The sequence below is a fragment of the Geotrypetes seraphini genome, chromosome 2 (genome assembly GCF_902459505.1).
Source record: "Geotrypetes seraphini chromosome 2, aGeoSer1.1, whole genome shotgun sequence".
Taxonomy (NCBI): Eukaryota; Metazoa; Chordata; class Amphibia; order Gymnophiona; family Dermophiidae; genus Geotrypetes; species Geotrypetes seraphini.
In genome coordinates, this window is record NC_047085.1 from 509659988 (window position 1) to 509680767 (window position 20780).

At 42.2% G+C, this 20780-nt stretch overlaps 1 protein-coding gene across 1 annotated transcript in view; it reads right to left on the reverse strand.

Moving 5' to 3' along the window:
- Positions 1 to 1297: 1297 nt before the first annotated feature.
- Positions 1298 to 20780, reverse strand: part of LOC117354975 (oocyte zinc finger protein XlCOF6-like) — a 46428-nt gene continuing 26945 nt past the window's right edge. The window contains exons 4-5 of the mRNA XM_033932932.1: positions 4298 to 5535; positions 1298 to 3787 (exon numbers count right to left, since the gene is read on the reverse strand). Of these exons, the coding sequence (XP_033788823.1) occupies positions 3197 to 3787; positions 4298 to 5535 (1829 nt within the window). The 3' untranslated portion in view covers positions 1298 to 3196. The remainder of the gene's footprint in view (positions 3788 to 4297; positions 5536 to 20780) is intronic.

Below are 20780 nucleotides of genomic sequence, written 5' to 3' on the forward strand. Positions count from 1 at the left end.
TACCTACCTTGTCCCACTTGCTGAGGAAGATGGACTTTGTTGATGTTGAGAAATTGACAGTTTTAAAAAAATGGACGTCTACGGTTTTTCCATAAAGTCTGGGACATTTATTTGCAATGGAGAGAGACACCTGCTTCACAGTCTTCATAATAAGGGACTTCATCATGTATATTGATGGCTATTATATTTTGGGGTATTATTTGAATTTTTCTGTGATGATTGCATTGCTTCTTATTTGCTGGCTTGATGGGGTTTTTCTTTGTTTTGGATTTTTCTTTGATTTGGGGTCTTTGTTGGGGAGCGGGAGGGGGTTTATTTTCTGGGCTATCACTTCTCAAGCTTTGTATACTTGGCTTTTGTATTATTGTTGTATATTATTTTGCAAAAATAAAAGTTAAAAAAAAATTATAAGTTTGAAAACATTTTTTCTTTACAGAGGGGTCATCATACTAAATTTAAGGAAATATGGGACCCATTAACAAAATATTGCAAATTATGATATGATATGGTAATATTAATTCCCTTTGGTTTATGAAAGATTAGTATACATATACAGGAGGGGAGGGGGATGAGGGAGAGGGAGGGTGGGAGATGGGATTTTATAATTGTATAGTATTTGATTGAATCAAAGTGCATATTACTTGAATCAAAGAGATATATTACTTGTTTGTTTAGCTGTTTGCACTAAGTATTTGATTTTAAAATGAATAAAGAATTTATAAAAAAAAAAGATCTCAATCTGTATACTTTAGAGGAAAGGTGGGAGAGGGGAGATGAGATGTTTAAATACCTACATGAACTGTAATTTCTGTTGATACAAATTTCCCATCTAAATAGACTTTCTCACTAAATAAATACCTACATGAGCATAAATGTACATGAGTCGAGTCTCTTTTATTTAAAAGGAAGCACTGGAGTGAGAGGGCATAAGATTAAGTTAAGAGATGATAGGCTCAGGAAATACTTTTTTTACAGACAGGGTGGTAGATGTGTGGAACAGTCTCCCGGAAGAAGTGGTGGAGACAGAGACTGTGTCTGAATTTAAGAAGGAGTAGGATAGTCACATGGGGACTCAGAGAGAGAGATAAAGGTTACTGTGGATGGGCAGACTAGATGGGCCATTTGGCCTTTATCTGCCATCATGTTTCTATGAGTCTGTTGCAGTAACAGTAAGATGCCTGAGCAACTGAGCACGTGATGGAAGGACATTGCAGGAGGTATTAATCTGATCAGCAAATAAGACTCTCGATGGCACATCAAAGGCAGACAAAACACAAATGATTCCATTTAACAGTAGTTCATTTCAATCCAAAAGCAGTTTCTGCAGTTTATTTAATCACTGAATTAAGTTACCAGTTGTACAACATGTGTTAAGATTTTCAATTCGTCATGAATTACAAAGACTAGGGGACACTTGATGAAATTGCAGGGAAATACCTTTAAAACCAATAGGAGGAAATATTTTTTCACTCAGTGAATAGTTAAGCTCTGGAACACATTGCCTGAGGTTGTGGTAAGAGCGGATAGGGTAGCTGGTTTCAAAAAAAGTTTGGACAATTCAGCTCTCAGTTGGTTCATGTAATTGATCTTAATGGAGTAGACAGAGATAAGCTTCTCTGTATTAGATAGAACAGCTGGATGTCTGATTTCAACTTGGTTGTAGCGGTCTTATGAGGACCATATGCTTGCTATTTCTGGAATATATTCATAAAAATTTATTGGTAGAAAAAAAAAAGGTCTGAAACAAATTTTTGGAGGAAAAGTCCATAGTCTGTTATTAAAACATGGGGGAAACCTCTACTTGCTCTGGATAGGTAGCATGGAATGTTGCTACTCTTTGGGTTTTGGCCAGGTACTAGGGACCTGGATTTGCCACCGTCAGAACAGGCTACTGGGTTGGATGGACCACTGGTCTGACCCAGTAAAGCTATTCTTATGTTTACTTATTAATACTAGCATTTTATATATGCTTTAATGCCTAGAAAATGACACGTGGACACAGTCTGTGCCTGTCCCACACCCCGTGTTTAACTGCAGGTACTCGTCCCCATGTCACTCTCTACTTCTCAGCTTTGGATACAATAGTACTTGAAAAGAATTAGGTCCCAATTACTGCCCCACATTCTCTCTGTCTGTCATTTGCAAGACAGATGCATCTGGGGACAGTATCTTAGAGACAAGAAATTATCTCCCAAACATGTCCACTTTATTGTCAGCTTTACCACTCTTTTATATCATTTTACATGAATCAGTGTTGTCAGCATGTGACGTAAATGCAAACCATATATGGACACAGGTCACATGAAACTTTAAAGAAATAACAAGCATTTTACTATCTAAAGGCTGAAGTCCAAAGAGTGCTTTGATCAGCAGAGCCTCTTATCTAAAGCTGCTTGCAAATACAGCTATGAAAACAATTGAATTCACTTCACAACAAGATAACACACATCTTCTCAAACATAAAATGGCCTTGCAGTATTTCAGCAAGAGAAGACAAACAGTGTCTGGATTTACAGCTTCAAACACAGCATATGGAAAACTACAAGACGTGTCCCTTCAGTACTAAGGACCCAGTTACACCTATGCATTCTTCATATCTCAGCTAAGTTTATTACTCTACTGAAGCTTTAACATACGTAGTCGTTTAAAAATTGGACTATTAATCTTTGCATTTTATGGACATTTGAACGTTACAAGTTACAGTCAATTAGTACTTTGAAACATCTTTTTCAACTCGGTGCAATGATCGATACCATAAAAGTCTCTTAAGGGCTTCTGCCCTCATTGAGTTCTTCAATCCTCCATCTTGGAATCTGAGCACCACTTTTTGATAAAAGACGTTTGAAGTAGTCATTGTTCCTTTATGTGTTATTTTTGTTATTATGGCCCTTTAGGAACACTTTTTTGAATTACACCCAGTTGTTTATATTGGCCTTCAGTACTAATGTCAGACTGCAAATTAGAGAAAGAAAGTTTAAGGGAGGAGCCCTTAAGTCTTCAATATCAACTATACCTGGGGTTTCAATTACTTTTCTAGAAAATTTAACCATCATTTAAATTTAGTCACAGGCACTTACACCATCTTCGTTGGCGTAGTTCCCATGTGTAAATACTATTTTATAAACCATGCCTAACTTTAAGCTTATAGAATAGCTCGATTTTTCAGGGTCAATTTTCTGGGTGCTATATATAGAATTTAGTTCTCGGGTAGAATATATGGTTTGTTTCCCGTGTGAATCATTTGGTGTCTTTTTAGATGTGAAAGCCGAGTGAAGCTTTTATTACACTCAGTACATGTAAATGGCTTGTTTCCCGTGTGAATCATTTGATGACGTTTTAGCTTTGAAAGCTGAGTGAAGCTTTTATTACACTCGGTACATGTAAATGGTTTGTTTCCCGTGTGAATCATTTGATGAAGTTTTAGCACTGAAAGCTGAGTGAAGCTTTTATTACACTCGGTACATGTAAATGGTTTGTTTCCCGTGTGAATCATATGATGACGTTTTAGCTTTGAAAGCTGAGTGAAGCTTTTATTACACTCGGTACATGTAAATGGTTTGTTTCCCGTGTGAATCATTTGATGACGTTTTAGCTTTGAAAGCTGAGTGTAGCTTTTATTACACTCGGTACATGTAAATGGTTTGTTTCCCGTGTGAATCATTTGATGACGTTTTAGATATGAAAGCTGAGTGAAGCTTTTATTACACTCAGTACATGTAAATGGTTTGTTTCCCATGTGAATCATTTGATGACGTTTTAGATATGAAAGCTGAGTGAAGCTTTTATTACACTCAGTACATGTAAATGGCTTGTGTCCCGTGTGAATCATTTGATGACGTTTTAGCTTTGAAAGCTGAGTGAAGCTTTCATTACACTCAGTACATGTAAATGGTTTGTTTCCCGTGTGAATCATTTGATGACGTTTTAGCTTTGAAAGCTGAGTGAAGCTTTCATTACACTCAATACATGTAAATGGTTTGTTTCCCGTGTGAATCATTTGATGACGTTTTAGCTTTGAAAGCTGAGTGAAGCTTTCATTACACTCAATACATGTAAATGGTTTGTTTCCCGTGTGAATCATTTGATGACGTTTTAGCTTTGAAAGCTGAGTGAAGCTTTCATTGCACTCAGTACATGTAAATGGTTTGTTTCCCGTGTGAATCATTTGATGACGTTTTAGCTTTGAAAGTTGAGTGAAGCTTTCATTGCACTCAGTACATGTAAATGGTTTGTTTCCCATGTGAATCATTTGATGACGTTTTAGATATGAAAGCTGAGTGAAGCTTTTATTACACTCAATACATGTAAATGGTTTGTTTCCCGTGTGAATCATTTGATGACGTTTTAGCTTTGAAAGCTGAGTGAAGATTTCATTACGCTCAGTACATGTAAATGGTTTGTTTCCCGTGTGAATCATTTGATGACGTTTTAGCTTTGAAAGCTGAGTAAAGCTTTCATTACACTCAGTACATGTAAATGGTTTGTTTCCCGTGTGAATCATTTGATGACGTTTTAGCTTTGAAAGCCGAGTGTAGCTTTTATTACACTCAGTACATGTAAATGGCTTGTTTCCCGTGTGAATCATTTGATGACGTTTTAGCTTTGAAAGCTGAGTGAAGCTTTTATTACACTCGGTACATGTAAATGGTTTGTTTCCCGTGTGAATCATTTGATGAAGTTTTAGCCCTGAAAGCTGAGTGAATCTTTTATTACACTCAGTACATGTAAATGGTTTGTTTCCCGTGTGAATCATTTGATGACGTTTTAGCTTTGAAAGCTGAGTGAAGCTTTTATTACACTCAGTACATGTAAATGGTTTGTTTCCCGTGTGAATCATTTGATGACGTTTTAGCTTTGAAAGCTGAGTGTAGCTTTTATTACACTCAGTACATGTAAATGGTTTGTTTCCCATGTGAATCATTTGATGACGTTTTAGATATGAAAGCTGAGTGAAGCTTTTATTACACTCAGTACATGTAAATGGTTTGTTTCCCATGTGAATCATTTGATGACGTTTTAGATTCGAAAGCTGAGTGAAGCTTTTATTACACTCAGTACATGTAAATGGTTTGACTGCTGTGTGGGTCTGTTGGTGAATTTTTACAGTTGACTTTTTATTACACTCAGTGAATGTATCTGGTTTCTCATTTTTATGATTGCTTTTGTGGCTTTGGAGATCTGGAAACAAGGGAAAACTCTTACTACATTTAGGGCACGTAAAGTTGAAGCTCCTCTTATATTTAATGCATGTAAATTCTTTGTGGTGTGTTTTTTGTTTTCTTTTACCATGGTGGATTTCAGAAGTCACTTTATCACTACTATTAATTTGGAAGGGTCTCCCTGTTAGGTGTCCATCCCTTGAGTCTCCTGTAGGGTCTTCATGCTCCTTTGATTCCTGCTTACAATACTTTGTGTTAATCCTCTCAATTCCCTGGGAAATATTCTCACAGACGTTTCCTGATTGTCTTTGCACTTGTTCTACAGGATCTTCTCCTTGATTCTTTTCTCTCTTCTTTTCTGGTGTAATCTGATGATCTGTTGGATATAAAAAGAAGGTATTAATCATGTGCCAGAAGACAGTGGTGGTTTCTAAGAGATTACCTGTGTATAATAAGGAGGACAGTTCATAGTCAAATGCGATCAAGACAAATGCATGCAGAAAATTACACTAAGACAATTGAGCGCGAATGCAGATGGCAAGATTATGCGGGTGCATAGACGATGAAACATTAACTGCACACATTTGACTATAAACCATCTTGTGCGCATTTGACTATGAGCGCGGATGGCGAGATTATTTATTTTCACGGACGACGAAACTTTGATCTGCGTATGCATGCTCAGCATTTTATTATTATAATAAATAACCCTATAGTCGCGCTTTTACACAGCGCCCTATTGTTGCTACACTCGCTTATCTTGCGATTCTGTTGAACGCATCGTATATAGCTTTAAACACATTAAACCACGTTCTAAAGTAAGGAAATGTAAATATGAACATACATAGAAACATAGAAAGATGACGGCAGAAAAGGGCTACAGCCCATCAAGTCTGCCCACTCTTCTGACCCACCCCATCAAGTCTGAGTGCTAATGACCCAGTTCCTTATCTCGACCCCTGTAGGGATCCCACGTGGATGTCCCATTTATTCTTAAAGTCGAGCACGCTGGTGGCCTTGAGTTTGTTTGTTCCAGTGATCTACTACCCTTTCTGTGAAGAAATACTTCCTGGTGTCACCATTAAATTTCCCTCCCCTGAGTTTGAGCGAGTGTCCCCTTGTGACCTGGGGAAGAATATATCGCTTTCCGCCTCGACACGACCTGTGATGTACTTAAATGTCTCAATCATGTCTCCCCTTTCTCTACGCTCCTCAAGAGTGTAGAGCTGTAATTTGCCCAGTCTTTCTTCGTATGAGAGACTCTTGAGTCCGGAGACCATTCTAGTGGCCATTCGCTGGACCGATTCAGCTCGAAGCACATCTTTATGGTAGTGTGGTCTCCAGAATTGCACACAGTACTCCAGGTGAGGTCTCTCCATGGTTCTGTAAAGCGGCATTATGACTTCAGGTTTGCGGCTGACGAAGCCTCTATTGATACATCCCAACATTTTCCTTGCCTTGGATGAGGCCTGCTCCACTTGTTTGGCAGCCTTCATGTCTGCACTGACGATTACTCCCAAGTCCCGTTCTTCTGAGGTTCTAGCTAGTGTTTCTCCATTCAAGGTGTAAGTTCTGCATGGATTTCCGCTGCCGAGATGCATGACCTTACATTTCTTAGCGTTGAAGCCCAGCTGCCATGTCGAGGACCAGTTTTCCAACGTGATCAGATCCTGCGTCATACTATCCTTGAGATTGCTTTCACTTACTATATTACATAGTTTGGCGTCGTCGGCGAACAGTGTTACTTTACCCTGAAGCCCTCGGGTCAAGTCCCTTATGAATATGTTGAAAAGGGATTGTCCCAGGACTGAGCCCTGCGGTACTCCGCTAGTCACCTCCGATGTCTCAGAGAGGGTGCCGTTGACCACCACCCTCTGAAGTCTTCCACTCAGATGTTGAGAAATTACCCGGGGAGATGGAAAAAGCATTTAGGTTGGAAACCTGGGAAAGATTGGTAAAGCAAGCCAGCATGATTGTTGCCAAAAGTTGCAGACAGGATAGTAGTGTAAGTTGCTAAATAGGGTAAAATGCATGTGGATCTAGCCAGAATTAAGAATGTGAGTTTCGCACTGATAAACATGAATAAGGACTGTGATTTTAGACATATAATTTTGTCAAGCTCGAAGGAACTAGTGTTTGATCCTGCGTGCAGTGGATTTGTTACAGGCAGTGAGTAATTTAAAGAGAATTGAGCCAGATAGATTACATGTTCTCGCAGTTGTAAAAGTGTGTCTGCTGGTAATAAAAAAGAAAAAACAAACAAACAAAAACCGACCATTTGTCAGACATGTGGGTTTTGTGTTGGGCACATCTCTGCCTTTGTATCCCAGTGTTGGGGGATTTAAAGTACAAGACTAACAATGATAGAGGTTAAGTATCCATATTTTTCTGAAAATTGAAATATTTGCTAAACATGGGCTTGATAACATTGATAACGGATGGATTGAGAATAATTCTTTTGTGCTAACAGTCTTCCTTGCTTTCCCGTATTGTGTCTTTATCCTGGTGTTCTTTATGAATTCTTTCTTCCCATGCACGTTTGTATAAAGTGTTATTATCAATCAGATTCTAAATACAATTGGAAACAGAAATACATTTAAAATAAACTTGGTAGTTAAAACTCTAGAGGAAGGGGATAGTTACTCTGTAAGGACAGTGCAGACTAAAGTAGCTACATCTAGTCTGCAGCAGTGCCCACTCCTCAGAGTGTAGCGGGACCCAGGTGGCAGACAAGGGTTCCTGGTCTGCCTGCAAGGAACATGGCTAAGTGACCTCCGGGGTGGTGTCACGTTAAAATGTCTCTTCTTTGTCTTCGCAGTCATACTTACAGAGCTGTTCTGGACCTGTTACAATGAGCCTTTTTCTAACCCAGAGAAGGACAATGTTATGCTTTCAGTAACCTTGAAATGACCTTGCACTTAACATTTAACATGTTTCTTTTTTCCCTTTGAATTGACATTGTCATACTTCAGTATACCTCTATATTTAACATTGTACACTGTATCTTACTTTACCTAGTAAGTTTTGCTTATTTTTTAAGATTGACGCACACCCTAGCAGTTGCGTCCCTGTCTACATTATGAATGAAATAGGCAGAGCACCGAGTCAGAGTGATCACATTCTTACGTTTTCTCTTTCAGAAGTTCCAGTAACCGTTTAGATGCCTTTTCTGATTATGTGATTATTATGCCATGTGTTATATAGCACTTTACTTTGCCACTGTGTGCACACAATTATGATTCGTGCTATGATGGACATTTGTCTTTGTATAACTGTGCATTTCTCTGCAGATCTAAGTTCAGCTCTGAATCCTTGCCAGCTGGATGAAAAGTTCCACGCCTTTTGTGTTTTCTATGTTTGTTTGTGCCCTGTAATCTTTGTGTTGTCTCTCTGTTTGGTTTGTGGGGTACCCCGGGGAAACCAACTATACCATTGGCCATTTTTGGAGATTTTTCTCTCCCTTTTTGCATTTTTGTTTTTTCCTATCTAAATTGCCTTTTTACAATACCTTTTTTATTTATTTTTTTTCTATTTCATGGCCTGAGCGCTGCTCCGTTAGGGGTTCTCTTATTTAGAGAAAGGTTCTATAGATTTAATGGTATTTTTCTGTGCACTCCACTGAGTTTACACCATGTAACATGTCCTCTTCTGCATATTGTGTACTTGAATCTTGTATCTCTCTTGCTGTACTTATGACCAGTAAATGCAGGACCTGCTTACATTGGAAAGTTGGTCCTCAACCTAGCAGCTAGGCTTCAATGCTAAGAAATGTAAGGTCATGCACCTCGGAAGCGGAAATCCATGCAGGACGTACTTCTTGAACGGAGAAACTTTAACTAGGACTTCAGCAGAACAAGATTTAGGAGTAATCATCAGTGCAGACATGAAAACTGCCAATCAAGTGGAGAAGGCTTTATAGTTTATAGTGACTGCGTGCCTTGAAACGCTGCATCCTGAACTTTTACTTTCTTGGACACTTTCTCTCCCATGTTTTGTTTATGCCCGTTTTGCCGGTTTGCTGGACTTTATCTTTTCTTCAGTTTTGGCTCAGGACATTATTTCTGTGAAAGACTGATTGTTTTATTCTGTATATTCTTTTTAAGTTACATTATAGTTTTTATGCTGTGATGCCTAGGCTAGGTTATGGACCTGCCCAGTTTGTCCGTTTTTTTTTTGTTTGTTTTGTTTTTATTCTTTACTGACATGTCATTCGTTTCTTTTAATGCTTTATTTATATTTTGATAGCTTGCCTCTTATACTACAACCTGAACAGAAAAACATATGTCCTGTATGTATTTATTGCTTTCATAGCTTCCTCTGGTCTGGTTCTCATATTTTTAATGACTCTCACTGCTGTTCTTTAATTAGCAATGACTAATGCGTTGTCTTGAATGCTGTCCCTGTGATTTTTCCTTTGTTCATTCTTCCTTTTTCTATGAGATGCTATGGAATCCTGCTGAGACACTGCATCCCAATTTTCATGCTGTGTACGATGACTCCCAGTTCTGCAATCTATGCCTGTTATGTTCTGTGCCTCTGCTTTTGCCCACTGTTGTTTTTATTGTTCACCTATTAGCCTTTTGTGCTTACATCCTCTGGTTCTGGCATGTACTGTTGTTCAGTTTAGCTAGATAGTTGGGAGGGCTGCCCCTCCTCCACGCCTCTGTTTCTTCCTTTCTCTGCTACCTTTTGAGTGGCGGGCCTCCGACTTGCCATACTTCAGCCCGCCAAGAGGGGACTGACATGGATAACCTAGACATACAGATTATTCAACTGGACATACTGGCCTCACTTGTGTATGCTGGACACTACAGACCTATATTTTCACTTGTGTATGCTGGACACTACAGACCTATATTTTCCCATAGCCAGGCCCAGCCTGTACCTTGCTGTCTGTAAACACCTGCAGCCTTTGCAATGCTAATGTTTTTGTCTCCATTCCCTGCTGGGAGGATATTTCTCCAAGGTTCTGCTGAACTGTTATCAGTGCTGTATGACTTCATATGCCAGGCACCCTGGAAAGCCATAAAACTTTTATAATGAGCAAGGATCCCTGCAGGACGATGTGGGTGTAGCGAGATGAAAGAACTTGGTACCAAAACATTTGCTCCCTGTCTCTGAACCAAGCTATGGGAACCAAGCAGCTGGATTGTTGAAAGGTCACCTTTGCCAACTTTCAGCATACAAGGACACCATCCCGAAGATGCACAGAATTGTAAAACCACTAACTAACATCTACAAAGTCATCTCAGCGCTGGAGAAAGAAAGTTTACCAAGAGTTCTCCGTTTCTGCAAGGCCCCCCTACTGGGGAGGGGGGTGGAGGTGAGAGAGGCGTGGACTGAGAGGAGGAGTTAAATATACATTATTTTATGTACCAGTAGGGAATTACATAACCAGAATTCGGGGATGGACTTTTTTGGAACAAAGGAAGAATTGCTCTGTATAAAAAACACGTGTATTTTAGGTAGAGCCAGAGAGATTCACTTACTTATGCTACGGGGAACTGCTAGCCCCCTGCTAAGTATATGGGTGCAAATTCTTCTCTCCATTGCATATTCTGAACTGACAATACATTTTTCTGCTATGCCTTTGCTGCTGTACTTTTGTAAGTTTTTATACTAACAATAAACAAATATTGTCTGTTTTGGAAGATACAATGCCGTCTCGTAGTTATTCCAATGAGGTAAACAAAGCAGCCTTTACTTCATCCAGACAATAATGAGATGTGAAAGTATGAACTGAGGACCAAGTAGCAGCCTTGCAGATTTCCTCAAGAGGAGTTGATCTGAGGAAAGCTACAGACACTGCGCCATAGCTCGAACCTTATGGGCTGTGACGGAACCTTCCAGTGGCAGTTCGGTCTGAGCATAACAGAATGAGATGCACGCAGCAAGCCAATTGGATAACGTACGTTTAGAAACAGGATGTCCCATCCGATTAGGATCAAAGGACAGAAAAAGTTGAGGAGATGATCTGTGAGGTTTAGTGCGCTCTAGCTAGTAAGCTAAAGCATGCTTACAGTCCAAAGTATGCAAAGCCTCCAGGATGAGAATGAGGTTTCGGAAAGAAAACAGGCAGGTCAATGGATTGGTTAAGATGAAAATCAGAGACAACCTTAGGGAGAAACTTTGGATGTGTACGCAGAACCACCTTGTCATGATGAAAGACTGTGAAAGGTGGATCAGCAACTAGTGCATGCAACTCACTGACCCTCCTGGCAGAGGTGAGAGCAATAAGGAAGACCACTTTCCAAGTGAGAAATTTGAAATGAGTTGAGGCCAATGGTTCAAAAGGAGGCTTCATTAAGGCGGAAAGAACCACATTAAGATCCCAGACCACAGGAGGGGGCTTGAGAGGTGGTTTGACATTAAAAAGACCCCGCATGAATCTGGAAACCAAAGGATGAGCAGTAAGAGGTTTTCCGTGAAGTGGCTCATGAAAAGCAGTAATGGCACTGAGGTGGACTCTGATAGAAGTAGATTTGAGTCCAGAGTTAAACAAAGAAAGAAGATAATCCAACACCAGTTCTACTGCTAGTGAAGTTGGATCATGGTGATGCAGAAGGCACCAGGAAGAAAACCGGGTCCACTTCTGTTGATAGCATAGTAGAGTGGTTGGCTTCCTGGAAGCATGAAGAATAGAGCGGACAGGCTGAGAAAGAAGGGAATGAGCCGAGGTCAGCCCGAGAGATACCAAGCTGTCAGGTGCAGAGATTGGAGGTTGGGATGAAGCAGGGACTGTTGATGCTGAGTAAGCAGAGAAGGAAACAGTGGTAGAAGAATGGGCTCCCTGGAACTGAGTTGAAGTAGAAGGGAGAACCAATGCTGCCTGGGCCACCGTGGAGCGATGAGAATCATGGTGGCTTGTTCCCTCTTGAGCTTGAACAAGGTCCGCAACATGAGAGGAAGAGGAGGAAATGCGTAAAGGAAGAGGTTGGTCCAATCCAGTAGGAACGCATCTGGTGCCAGAAGGTGAGGGGAGTAGAGTCTGGAGCAAAAGAGGGGCAGCTGATGATTGTGAGGGGCTGCAAAAAGGTCTACTTGAGGAGTCCCCCATTGAGTGAAAATGGACTGGAGAGTCATGGGATCGAGAGTCCATTCGTGGGGTTGGAGAATTCTGCTGAGATTGTCTGCTAAGGAATTCTGCTCTCCCCGAATGTAGACAGCTTTCAGGAATATATGGTGAGCTGTCGCCCAAGTCCAAATCCTTTGCGTTTCCTGACATAACAGGCGAGAGCCTGTCCCACCCTGTTTGTTGATGTAGTACATGGCAACTTGATTGTCTGTGCAAAGTAGGAGAACTTGAGGAAAGAGGAGATGCTGGAAAGCCTTGAGGGCATAAAACATCTCTCTGAGTTCCAGGAAATTGATGTGATGTTTCTTTTCCTGGGCGGTCCAAAGGCCCTGAGTTTGGAATTCGTTCAAGGGAGCTCCCCAGGCATAGGGGGAGGCGTCGGTGGTGATAACTAAATGGTGAGGAGGCAGATGGAACAGAAAGCCTTTGGATAGATTGTAAGATTTCAACCACCATTGTAGAGATTGACGAAGAGATGATGTCACAGTTATGTGTCGAGAGCAAGGATCCTGCGCCTGGGATCATTGAGTAGCGCGCAGGTGAAGACGTGCAAGGGGAGTGACATGAACTGTCGAGGCCATGTGACCCAATAGTATCATCATTTGTCTTGCAGAGATGGAAAGCTGTGGAAGCACCTGCTGACAGAGATGAATAAGAGTTTGAAGGCAGTTGGATGGAAGAAATGCCCTCATGAGAACAGTGTCCAAGATCGCTCCCATGAACTGAAGTCGCTGAGTGGGAATGAGATGTGACTTGGGTAGATTGATCTCGAAACCCAGAAGTTGGAGAAATAGGATGGTCTGGTTGGTGGCAAGAAGTACTTCCTGAGATGAAGGAGCCTTGATTAACCAGTCGTCCAAATAAGGGAAGACTTGAAGATGGTGGGAGCGTAGAAAGGCTGCCACCACTATGAGACACTTTGTGAATACCCTGGGAGAGGAGGCAAGACCGAAGGGTAACACCTTGTACTGGTAATGGCAGTGATTGATCATGAAGCGGAGATACTGTCTGGAGGCCAGATTGACCAGAATGTGAGTGTATGCCTCCTTGAGATCGAGGGAGCATAGCCAGTCGCCCTGAGTGAGGAGTGGCCAGAGAAAGCATTTTGAACTTTTCTTTGACCAAGCATTTGTTGAGATCCCTTGGAAAGACAATCATAAAATTGCTGTTCCTATTTCCATCCAAGGGGTTATCCTTAAACAGATAAATAAGATTCGAATTTTAGGTGTTATTTTAGATGAAAACCTAACCTACCATGACCACGTTAGTTATGTGGTTAAAGCTACTTTTTACAGATTTCGTCAAATATGTGCTATTTCAAAATTCATTCAATGATTATTTCGAAACTTGATTACTGTAACTCATTATTCAAGGGAATGGCTCAAAAAGAAATTAGAAGATTGCAGATAATTCAGAATGCCTCTATTAAACTAATTGTGGGGGCCAAGAAGTTCGACCATGTAACTCCATTACTTCAAAATGCACATTGGCTCCCAGTTTCACATCGTATTTTATACAAAATATCTCTACTTACATTTAAATCTTTATTATATAAAACCCCTGCTTTCATTTATAAATCCTTAATACCATATAATTCTCCCAAATTTTTAAAATCTAATGACCAACTTTTGTTGGTCATTCCTACTCTTAAAATCATTAACACTCGAAGGCAATTTATTTTTACTGTAACGGCGCCACAAACATGGAATTCACTCCCGCTATATTTAAGAGAGGAGAAGAATCTGGAAAAATTTAAGAGCCAACTTAAGAGTTTTCTTTTTAAAGATGCGTTCAATACCTAATTGAAATGTTAATTGCTCTTTCATTATATGCTTTTTTATGTATTTTTATCTTTAATTACTTATTTGTCTTCCCATTCCTATTTTGTTTTACCTTTAATTGTTGATTCTCTCCTATCTAAAATTGTATTTCTTCCCCTCCTGTCCTACTGTATGCTTGTTTTGTTTTAATTAGTTTGATTTTATTCCTTTGTTAATGTTTTGTCTAGATTATGTACATTTTAGAAATCTATTTTATTATGTGTACATCGCTTAGTATTTGAATAGGCGATTCATCAAATAACAAATAAACTTGAAACTTAAACTTGATCTAATATGGGTCTGAGGTCTCTGGTTTTTTTGGGTACCAGAAAATAGCAGGAGTAGAATCCCTGCCCCTTCTGATCTAGAGGAACTTCCTCTATGGCATTCAGAAGGAGAAGGGATTGGACCTCCTGAAGGAGGAGGGAGGACTGAGGGGTGTTCAAAGCAGACTCTTTTGGAAGACTGGAGGTGGGAAGAGTGGGAGGTGGGAAAATGCTTGAGTACCTGATTGTAAAAACCGCTTAGATGACCTTGATAGGCGGTATATAAAATCCTAATAAACTTGAAACTTGGGAAGAGTCTGAAAATTGAGAGAATAGCCGTGGCTGAGGATGTTGAGAACCCACTGATCCGAAGTGATGGTCTCCCAACGGCTGATGAATTGAGAAAGACGTCCTCCTATAGATTGAAGCAGAAGGGCGGATGGTAGAATACTGGCTAGGCCCTGGAGAATGGTGTCAAAAGGGCTGAGTTGACTTCTGTGGTGCAGGAGGTTTCACCTGCTGCTGCTGTTGCGTACAAGGTGGTTGACGTTGCTGCTGACGCTGGCATCTAGGTTGCTGAGGAGCCAATGGTAAGGGTCTAGCACCGTAACGGCGCTGATAGGCTGATTGTTGCCAAAAGGGTCGGGCAGGTGGAGTCTTCTTTTTGTTTTTGAGAAGAGTGTCCCAGCGAGTCTCATGCGCCGACAATGTTTGTGTGGTGGAATCAAGAGAGTCACCAAACAGTTCATCTCCTAGGCATGGAGCATTAGCCAGGCGATCTTGATGGTTGACATCAAGCTTCGAGACTCTCAGCCAAGCCAGACGGCGCATGGCGACAGACATCGCCGTAGCCCTTGAGGTAAGTTCAAATGTGTCATAGATTGAACGTACCATGAACTTCCGAAGCTGGAGAAGAGAGGAAGAACAGTGACGAAAAGCAGAGCGTTTGCGGTCAGGTAAGTATTTTTCAAAAGAAGCTAAGTTTTGAATCAGGTGCTTCAGATAAAAGGAAAAATGAAAGGCATAATTACCCGATCTATTGGCCAGCATAGCATTTTGGTACAACCTCTTGCCAAATTTATCCATGGCCTTTCCTTCTCTGCCAGGAGGGACTGAGGCATAGACACTTGCTCCCGCAGACTTTTTGAGAGTAGACTCCACCAATAAGGATTCATGCGGGAGCTGGGGTTTATCAAAGCCAGGAATTGGGATGACCTTGTATAAGGAATCCAATTTGCGAGGAGCCCCTGGGATGGTCAAGGGAGTTTCTAGATTTTTATAGAAAGTCTCCCGCAAAATATCATGTAGGGGTAATTTAAGAAATTCCTTGGGAGGCTGATCAAAGTCCAAAGCATCAAGGAATGCCTTGGATTTTTTGGATTCAGCCTCCAAAGGAATTGAAAGAGACTCGCACATCTCCTTTAGAAAAACTGTAAAGGAGGAATGGCCTGGTTTAGAAGAAGGATCCTGTATAGAGGGGTCCTCTTCACCCGAGGAAACCTCATCCTCAGAGAGCAGGGGCTCTTCAGAATCGCCCCAGAGATCAGGATCTCTAACCTGTGAACTTCAATCCCGGGAGTCCGGTGTCGAGGGATCAAGGTGTCGGGTCTTACGCGCCGACTTGCCGGACCGCAAGGAAGCGGCACCGGGAGAAGTCAAGGACTGCAATGGTGCAGAAGTTTGGACAGCCTGATGAAGAGCTCTTGGTTCCGGGGCTAGTACCAGCATGGAAGCCGAGGAAGCCGAATGGACTGGTACTGACAGAGTGGAAGTCGACAATAGGGGTTGCTCCACGGGCGGTACCAGTGGCTCAGACCGGACCGGGACTGGAAGGTTCGGTGCCAAGAGAGCAGGTAGGAGTTGCTGCAACTGTTCTTTAAGCTGCACCTAAAGGACGGCTGCAATTCGCTCGTCCAAAGAGGGCACCGGTACCGCTTTCTTTTTCTGCAGTACCTGTGGTGCCGCTCGACGCCCAGAGGATGACAAAGCAGATGAAGATGCACTCACCTCTATGGGGGCGGAGCGTTTGCGAGGGCGCCTTCTGGTTGGCAGGATTGGACTCACTGCCACAGCAACCGGAGGGCGCTCGAGCGGGGAAGGCTTCTTAGCCGGCTTACCTGACTGGTGCGACGCCGGAGCGGTGTCACGCGGCGTCGATGAAGTAGGTGCCGGTTGCGAAGGTGCCGACACCGGTGTCGATGTCGAAGGATCAGCCATCGCAGCACCAAAAAGTAATTTTTGTTGAAGCTGCCGGTTTTTCAACGTGCGCTTCTTCAAAGTAGCACAACGGGTGCAGGTAGAAGCCCTATGATCTGGACCCAGGCACTGCAAACACCAGTTGTGCGGGTCGGTCAAAGAAATGGGCCTTGCACACCGTTGGCACTTTTTGAATCCCAGCTGAGGGGGCATGAAAGTAAAGACGGCCACTGCCAAATCGAAAGCCGAAGCTGCGATGATGGCAACAGGCCCCACCGGGGTGAACCCGAAAATTAGAAAATAATTTAAAAAAAAATTTTTTTTTTTTTAAATGAAAAGAGACTATTAAAAAAAGAAAGAAAATAAGGAAGAAACTCTTCCAAGACAACAACCGCGCGAGCGGGAAAGCGAAAAACAGTTTTTCAACGGCCGTTGAAAAAAACGCGTCTTCTTAGCTCCGCGGAAACTAAGAAACTGGGGACCGCGCACCTCCGTCGGGCGGGAAGGCAATCGCGCACGCTCGGTGCAGCCTAACTAGAACTTTCTAAGTTCTTAGAGTGCAATCACTCTAAAATTTTCCGTACCGGGGCTCCGTCGGTGCCGTCACCCATCAGTCAAGAATATGCTGCCTGCTTGTCCTGGGATAATAAGAACTCAAACATAAGAAGAGAAGAAATAAGGTTTATAAGAACTCAAACATAGGAAGAGAAGAAGATAGCAAATGTCATCCCTATCTTCAAAAAAGGATCGAGAGGTGAACCTGGCAACTATAGACCTGTGAGTCTTACATCGGTTCCTGGGAAGATGGTTGAAGCACTAATCAAGGATAGCATAGTGCAACACCTGGAAAATCATGACCTAATGAGAGCAAGTCCACACGGCTTCAGGAAGGGGAAATCTTGCTTGACAAATTTACTTCAATTTTTTGAGAAGGTGAACAAACAAATCGATAGCGGAGACCCGGTGGATATAATTTACTTGGACTTCCAGAAAGCGTTCGACAAGGTCCCGCACGCAAGGCTTATGAGGAAACTACAAAGCTACGGAATAGAAGGGAATGTACTCAGATGGATAGGCAAATGGCTAGAGAATAGATTGCAGAGGGTAAGCATTAATGGGAATTTCTCGGACTGGGAGAAGGTGACAAGCGGCGTACCCCAGGGCTCGGTTCTTGGGCCCATCTTATTCAATATCTTCATAAATGACCTGGAAGAGGAAATGACAAGTAATATAATCAAGTTTGCAGATGACACAAAACTATGTTGGGCAGTTGGGTCACAAAAGGACAGCGAGGATCTCCAGAAGGATCTGAACCAGCTGGAGGAATGGGTGGAAAAGTGGTAGATGAAGTTCAACATAGATAAATGCAAAGTGATGCACCTAGGTAGGAAAAACAAGGAACATGAATATAAAATGTTAGGCCTAATATTGGGCAAAAGTGAACAAGAAAGGGACCTGGGGGTACTGATAGATAGGACCCTTAAGCCGTCGGCTCAATGTGCGGCGGCGGCAAAAAAGGCAAACAGGATGTTGGGCATGATAAAGAAAGGAATCACGAGTAGATCGGCAGACGTCATTTTACCGCTTTACAGAGCAATGGTCAGACCACACTTGGAATACTGTATCCAACATTGGTCTCCATACCTAAAAAAGGATATAACCCTGCTAGAAAGGGTTCAGAGGCGAGCCACGAAACTAGTAAATGGAATGGATAATTTGAGCTACAAAGAACGCCTCGGAAAACTGGGACTGTTCTCCCTCAAAAAGAGGAGACTACGAGGGGATACGATAGAGACTTTCAAAATACTAAAAGGATTCGACAAAATAGAGCAAGGAGCACCATTATTCACATTGTCAAATGTAACACAAACAAGAGGTTATGGACTCAAACTGAGGGGCAGCAGGTCTAGGACAAATGTCAGGAAGTTCTGTTTCGCACAGCGAGAGGTGGATGCTTGGAATGCTCTCCCGAAGGAGGTTGTGACGGAGGCTACCATTTTGGGATTCAAGCGCAAGTTGAATGCATACCTTCTTGCAAATCACATTGAGGGATACGGGTAATGAAGGTCTCCATCAGGGAGCACTTAGTACTGGCCTCCATGTGTGCGGGTCGCCGGACTAGATGGACCTAGGGTCTGATCCGGTGAAGGCGTTTCTTATGTTCTTATAAGAACTCAAACATAGGACGAGAAGAAATAAGGTATACAAGAACTCAAACATAGGACGAGAAGAAATAAGGTTTACAAGAACTTAAACATAGGAAGAGAAGAAATAAGGTTTACATGAATTTAAATATAGGAAGAGAAGAATAAGGGTTTATATGAACTTAAATATAGGAAGAGAATAATAAGGGTTTATGGTTGCTTACAGGGGGGAAGGGAGAATTACATTTTTGTGAAAAGCCAAGTTTTCAGGTGCTTACGGAATAATTGGAGGTTCTGCAGCGGGATAATAAAATCATTCCAAAGCCCTGTGATTTTGAAGAGAAGGGATTTTCCCAGTTTACCCGCATAGAGAATACCATGTAGAGAGGGGAAGGATGGTTTATGTCTTTGGGCGGGTCTAGTGGAATCAGGAATTGAGGAGTTATAAGATAGTGGGATTAGGGGAGGGAGGATGCCATGAATGATCTTAAAAGCCAGGCAGGTGCATTTGAAATGGATTCTGGAAATCACTGGGAGCAAGTGAAGCCAGGAGTGGGGAGACATGGTCAGATTTGCGTTTTGCGAAGATCAACTTGGCCGCAGTGTTCTGGATTAGCTGTTATAGAGCAAGTTCTAGCAAGACCAGACCTTTACCTATAACAGACACAGTCAGGCAGTGAAAGAAAGGCGGGCTGTTCTCAGCACATATAAAAGGAGCCAACATAACCATAATAACGAAAATGCACTCACATGACTCATATTCTCAGCACAAAGAGGCTAGGTAACCATAGTGATAAAAATGCACTTGCAAACCACATCCTTATGTGAACGTGCACGTGATTGTGTTGTTAACATTTTCTGGCCCGCTCCACACACTTGCGCTCAATTGTCATTGCGCTCAATTGTCGGTTGCACTCAACTGTCCGTGCGCAAAGCACAGTTACTTACCGTAACAGGTGTTATCCAGGGACAGCAGGCAGATATTCTCTACATGTGGGTGACGTCATCCACGGAGCCCCGACACGGACAGCTTTTCAAGCAAACTTGATTGAAGATTACAAGTTTGCTAGTGCTGCACCACACATGTGTGTGCCTTCCTGCTCCACTAGAGAGCGCATCCCCTCCTCGTGATCTTCAGTTCAGATAGCTAGCAAAGAAGCCAACCCGGGGAGGTGGGAGGGTTGCGAGAATATCTGCCTGCTGTCCCTGGATAACACCTGTTATGGTAAGAAACTGTGTTTTATCGCAGGACAAGCAGGCAGCATATTCTCTACATGTGGGTGACCTCCAAGCTAACCAAAAAGGGACAGTGGGAGAGTTGGCAATATAGGAGAACAGATTACGCAAAACCGATTGGCCAAACTGGCCGTCGCACCTGGACAAAGTATCCAGACAGTAGTGAGAGGTAAAGGTATGAACCAAAGACCAAGTGGCAGCCTTGCAGATCTCCTCAATTGGCGTGGACCTGAGGAAACCGACAGACGCTGCTGTCGCTTGGACTTTATGCCCTGTGACCCAACCGTGCAGCGAAAGACCAGCCTGAGCGTAGCAGAAGGAAATACAAGCAGCCAACCAGTTGGACAAGGTGCCCTGTTACAATATCAAAGTTTTCATCCCCGAGGCATTAAGGAACAGCAAAACGATTGGACAATTTCTCCGGTTAAGGAGAATCTGCTTGGAGGAGCAAGACTTTGATATTCAGGCCATGGATATGTATCATAGGTTTGTCGATCAGGGGTACCCTAGTAACATTATCAGACGGGCCTGGAAAAAAGCGAAGAATTGCCACCGACCATAGGTGATGAAAAAGAACAGGATGAGTACTGATCAGAATCTGGTTTGTGTTATGCCACATTCTACTAACAGCAATGCTATTAAACAAATTATTTTAAAACATTGGCCTATGGTCCAATACCACCCAACATTAGCAGACAAACCCAAATTTGCGTTTTCTAGGGCACCGAATCTGGGAAAGAAACTAAAATATAAGAAGATGAACCAACACTCAGAACTCAATTCCCTCATCTACCTTGTGGCAAATGCCGGCTATGCCAATATATTTTGGACGTTGAGGAAGTGGACATCCCATTCTCAGGAGGGAAGAAATATACGCTACACAC